General features: G+C 35.6%; 1 protein-coding gene across 1 annotated transcript in view; it reads right to left on the reverse strand.

The window, feature by feature from the left end:
• Nucleotides 1-6,264, reverse strand: part of RYR2 (ryanodine receptor 2) — a 523,123-nt gene that overhangs the window by 91,288 nt on the left and 425,571 nt on the right. Inside the window, exon 80 of the mRNA XM_007452954.1 lies at nucleotides 792-845. Within this exon, the coding sequence (XP_007453016.1) occupies nucleotides 792-845 (54 nt within the window). The remainder of the gene's footprint in view (nucleotides 1-791; nucleotides 846-6,264) is intronic.

The raw sequence follows: 6,264 nt of genomic DNA on the forward strand, positions 1-6,264 counted from the left end.
AAAAAAAAAAAAAAAAAAAAAAAAAGTCTAATCCATTTCCTTCCATTTAATTTCTTTTTGAAAATTCCCAAAAAAAGAACCAATAAATAAGGAGAGGGTAGTTAGCAACAGCTGGTCTTTCTTATAAAAAGCAAAAGTACAGCCTAAGCAAAGGGGGAAAATAATATTTACTTTCCCTTTGGCTAATGAATATTGAGCAGTATTTCGAATTATACGGAAATGTAAAATCTGAGAAGGTTTGAGGAAATAATCATAAAATAGAACATAGCCCTAGGAATATATGCAATCCTGCCTCATGCAAGCAAACTGCACTGTGTGCCACCATCTACATATGTACAGGGAATGAGTGACCTAATTGGGCAGAAGTCAAAAGAGGCTAAATCTTTAAGACTTCTTCGATTTAGAAAAAAACAATCAAACCAAGGGTTTAATTAGAAGCCTGATGTCATGTTGCTCTTCCATAAACATTTTTCTGCCACATCTGTTGGAAATTTCAGATCACATCATTCACTGAGATGAGAACAATTTAAAGCAACCTCATCTCTGAGGGCTCTCAGGAACACTCATTCTGAACATATGGGTTTTATTTGATTCTTTAACTAGTCTATGTTCCTTGGTCTTAACTTCAGCAAATGTTAGGACTCAAATTTGTCCATCCAGCTTCTGACATGCAGTTCCTTGACACAATAAGCTGCAATAAGCCATGAAGCAAGAAACGTAAATGTCAGTTATAAGCTATGAAACAATGTTTCAACGTAGACAAAAAACAAATATAGAAAGATTCATCTTACTTCAAAACTCTTCACTTCCTCTTCCCCATCATCGTCTTCCTCGTCGTGACAACTCTGATACATGTAAAAAAAAGTTTTGAAAAGGTCAACAGGATAAGAATATGTTGAGGCAGAAAATATAAAAGAATTTAGCACAGAATACTGAATCATTTGTGTTAGTTTACCATCAATATTGTTTAAATATATACATTATATATAATAAGCTTAGATGACATGATCAATGAATCTGTGGCCTAAAAGAAAATTATACTGTGCATATACAAAATTAAAATACTAAATTACCAATTTTATATATATCATGGAGATATTTATGAGGTCTGTATCATACTACACATACTAATTATTCATGCATTTTCCTTGTGCAAATCAAGTTACAAGCCTTAAAAATAAGGATCACTGTTTTCTCCTTTTTTATGCTTCCATTACAATGTGTTAATACAGATACATTTAATAACTATGAATTAAAATTAAAAGAAAGCAGTGTCCATTACTTAAAGTGAATCTTTTTGTTGTTGTTGTTAAGTTCATTTTTTATTGTATTTGGTCCAAAGGAGGAAAGTAAAATTCCAACCGCTACCAAGATTATTCTTTCACAGAAAAATAATAAAACAGACAATTTCATTATCTTGAGTTATTTTCCCAGAAATGGTAAAGGAGCTGTGCATATATTCTTATCTAATTCCCACAGCTGAAAATTTTGCTTGCTAAGGAAGCAGAGCTGTTTGGTGGTTAGGAACATGGCCTGAGGATACAGAGTGCCTGGTTCAAAGCCTGATGCTGCCATTTATGAGCTGTTTAGTCTAGGGCAAGTTCCTTTACCTCTCTGGGTCTCCACTTCCTCATATTTAAAGTGGAAATAATAAAAAAAGTAACCATGTTCCTGAGAGAATCACATGAATTGATATATGGAAATTGTTTGCCACTTAGGAACAAGTACCTGAAAAACAATAAGATTTTAATAAATCTCAATTGCTATTATTATCATGGTTTGGTACTAGGAGTATCGTGTTGACCAAAGGAAGTGAGGTCATCAGCCAATACCTGTGCTAGGAAGAACCTAACGCTCTTCTAAGTTAGATTATTGCAACCCTTCTAAGGATTTTTTTATGGTTGGTAAACACTCAGTGTATCCATGAAGCTCATGGAAGAAGTGGTTAAATATAACTTACAAATCAGAAAAATACTTTTAACTCAATGATTCACAGTACTTTGAGTACATACGTGAAGTAGAAATGGGAGTCAGGGTACAAAATGTGATCCTTCTACCAGACTCAGTGATAAATGCTAAAAGGTTTGTCACATTCTTTCATTCCTTCAACAAACATGTACTGAGCATTGCCCTCTCCGTTTCATGAGAATGTGGACATGGTTTGCAAAGGAGAAAATAAGGGAACACAGACCTGTGACAATTTCACCACATGGAAAAGTTGCTAAATAGTATGTTTCACCACAAAATCCAAGATGTTAATTATTCATTCAGAGTACAGGAACTTTTTGACTATAGGCTAATGTCACCTTGACTCCCGTGTCAACAGTTAATCAGGATTTTGAAAATAAATACACAAGAGAAGTTCAGCAAAACATATCTGGAAGGCAAATCTGTAACCCTCCATAAATACTGTACGTATAATGTTGAACGCAGAGGAATTTTGGCTGAGCTGCTCCTTTTGGATTACCTACATAATGCTTCCTTCACATGCATTATACATTAGGAGTGAAACATAGGGATTTTATCAAGTAACAAGCATGATATCTAATCAAATTAGAATACCAATACAAAATATCTCTTAAGAATATAAAGTTACACATTTTCTGAAACACATCATCTCCTATACAAATTTCATTATCTTCAGAAATACTGGGAACAAGGTTTGAGTTGAAGAATACATTTAGAAAAGTTGGCATTTTGAGTTATAATGATATGCTTTTAAGCTATAAAATTCACATGATATGTTTGCTTTTATGTAAAGGAATTTAGAGCTCTAGCTGACAGATATAGATATATATATACACACATTTTTTTTGGCCACGTGGAATCTTAGTTCCGTGACCACGGATCAAACCCGTGCCCCCTGCAGTGGAAGTAGAGTCTTAACCACTGGACCACCTGGGAAGTCTCTGACAGATATTTTTTACAAAGAATTATTTCGAAACAAAATACCTTAAACTGTTTTCTAAAAATTTCCTAAGAAAATTTAGTGAGATTCTCTTCTAATAAAGTTAAAATTTTGATTTTTAAAAAACCTATTAAACCTGAATCTATTTGGAGACCTATCTGACAAAATTCAATAAACCCATAAACCACTTTAAACTTGTCCTGATTGCCATGGGGCATGCTGGGACCACAAGAAAACTATAGAGGTTGTCTAGCACTTTTTAATGTACTGAACAGAAACAGAGGGATTTACAGGCATAGGACACAACGTTTTTCAATAGCAAACTGCATCCACGCAATTTGTATGATAATGCTAAGTAAACAGTAGGTTCGATTAGATGGTCCTGCAACACAGGACTTAACTTTCTGGATCAAAATGATCAATTCTAGGCAAGGGAGAGTGATATCGTACTCCAGGAAGGAAAAGAGTGAATAAAACCCATACATAAAGGGGCAGAAACATGAAATAGAGAATTTACAAGGAAAAAATTAGAGAAGACCGAAAGAGAGGAAACTTCAGACATTCAGATATCTGGATCAAAACTCAAAATTGGCAAAGCAGTAAATGGGGCACTTCACCTCACCACTATCCGCTGGAAATTTCATTCTGCAAAACAAGTGTATGTCATACATTCTTCAGTTGCCTTTCTGATTGCCTCAGAAGACAGAGGAAGCAAAAAGAAACTTTCAGGATGGATTTAAAACTAAGTTTTTGGGTGAGATAGAAAAGAGAAATCTCATAAGAAAGTGATCCTGGCATTTTATAATTTTAACCAGCAAAGAACGAAACACTAGGTATATATAACTTAATGTGTACCTGTCAGTAAGTTACAAGAGAAAGAAGAGGAAACATTTTCCTTCCTTAGCCAGAAACTCAAAAGAGTGAAAACATAATTGAGTGTTTAATTTATGACAGTATCATTCTAGATACTTCCACATGGTTATCTTATTTAAATTGGTAAAACCATTCCCTTAGAACAGAACGGCTTCAGACAGCCCAGAAGGGATGATGCGTACAGAGATACTCTGAGAATCAAGCATGAGTGACCACGATGAGGACAAAAGGAAGGGGCAACAGTAAACCAATGTGGATGCACTGCAAATTCTCTAAGATGTTCAAAAGAGGAGATATATATGATGTAAGGAAGGGGTTGGAAAGATAAGCAGGAAAACAACCTAAGGTTTAAAATAAAGTGTGGCTCAAAAAATACAAAGATGTAAAATGATTTTTTAACATACAGCCAAACACAAAGCAAGGAGAACAAGGAACAGAAAGTACATGATTTACAGCAGAAACTGTAATAATAATAATAGAGAGGAAAGGCAGAACTACTCATCAGCCGTTTGCTTCAGACTTAACCACCAAAGAGAGTGATTTTTAAATATGAAAGTTACCTAGCCAAGAGAAATGAACATTAAGACCCCAATGAAATGCTATATTATACCCACCTGGTTGACAAAAATTAATAAAACATAAAATATCAAATATTGGAAAAGATGTAGATCATCAGAATCTCTCTTAAACATTGCAGGGAGAAATGTAATTTAATGCAATGACTTTGGAAAACAGTTTGGCATCTTCTCCTTAAGTTGAATATTCATATATCCTATGACCCTTGACTTCTGGACATGAATAAGAATAGGCATTTCAAGGCCTTTTTTCACGTCAGCAAAAACACAGATTCAACACAAAAGGCTACCAACAAAAAAGTAAATGGATAAGCTATGGTGTAGTTGCACAATGGAATATAATAGTCAAATCAAATGATCTCCAGCACACACAAAAGTAGAAATGAATCTTAGAAAACAATAGTAAGTAAAACAAGTACCGAAAGATTACATATAGCATACTGCCCTTTTAAAAGTTAAAACAACTAAAGTCTCAAAAATATGTGATTATATATGTAACACACATGTATATATGTAATATATGTATTAATAAATTCATATAACTAATGTATACTATATAAAAGGAAAGCAAGGTTATCCTGAACATGGGCTACAGGAGGATGATTTCCTTGTGTGGGGAGGCAGCGTATGGGTTAATGGAGAGGACCGTATGATTACAGGTAGGGTTATTATCAGGTCTTAGCTTTTCTTGTGAGTGGTGAGTTTATGAGCAGTTACTATATTATTAGAAACTACTAAGTAACTACTTTGAATAAAAGTAGCCAATAATGGACCAATGATGAGAGCGTATCATGAATCCAGAGCTCTGACTGACCCAATTCTGGGCTCCTATGGAAAATGAAAACTGAAAACAAAAACAAACTAATCTGTAAATGTTGCCTTCATAAAGTCCTACAAATGGAGAAGGAAGACATAAGTCTCTTGAACAGAGTTCAAGTGTCAAGATTCAAGGCAAAAATAATCATATGTGAATGTAAAATGACCACTGGTAAACTCTGAGAAACCATGAAGGCCAAGAGAAAGTTTCAGACTCCTGGGATGCAGATTGTCAAAGTGAAAAAAGGCAGCTTCCAAAAACTACTTACTAAAAAGTTTGGTATCAATCATCAAAACTAGCAACTTAGATAAACACCGGGAAAGCACACTTAAGGGTGTGTGGTTAACATAAATGGAAAGAAATATTTAACACTGGATGAGAGAAATGAACTTTAAAAGTATTTTGGCCTTGGGACTTGCCTGGTGGCGCAGTGGTTAAGAATCTGCCTGCTAGTTCAGGGGACATGGGTTCGATCCCTGGTCCGGGAAGATCTCACATTCCGTGGAGCAACTAAGCCTGTGCGCCACAACTACTGAGCCTGCGCTCTAGAGCCCGCGAGCCACAACAACAGAGCCCGCGTGCCACAACTACCGAAGCCCATGCGCCTAGAGCCCGAGCTCCACAAGAGAAGCCACCGCAGTGAGAAGCCCATGCACCGCAACGAAGAGTAGCCCCCGCTCACCGCAACTAGAGAGGAAGCCTGTGCGCGGCAACGAAGACCCAACAAAGCCAAAAATAAATAAATAAATTTATTTTTTTAAAAAAAAAAATTTTGGCCTTGGATAATGGTATAACTCTAATTAGAGAAATGATGACTTATACTTAACTAAAGAGTATATCAACTGCCAAAATACACATATGTGAGGTAAACCTCAGAAGAAATTCATAAATGACATAGAATTTAGGTGAATATGCAAGCTCTTGACAAAAATGTAATCTGGCTGCCAAAAAACCAGTGAGTTCTTACAATTTATTGTAAATATATAGAATTCCGAGGCAGAATAAGCGAGGATAAAGTCCCAATGTGCACTACACAGGAGAACTCACAGCCAGCACACTGTGTTCAAGTAATTTCTGGGGGGGGGGGGGCC

Source organism: Lipotes vexillifer, unplaced genomic scaffold (genome assembly GCF_000442215.2).
Source record: "Lipotes vexillifer unplaced genomic scaffold, Lipotes_vexillifer_v1.1 scaffold1088, whole genome shotgun sequence".
Classification (NCBI taxonomy): domain Eukaryota; kingdom Metazoa; phylum Chordata; class Mammalia; order Artiodactyla; family Lipotidae; genus Lipotes; species Lipotes vexillifer.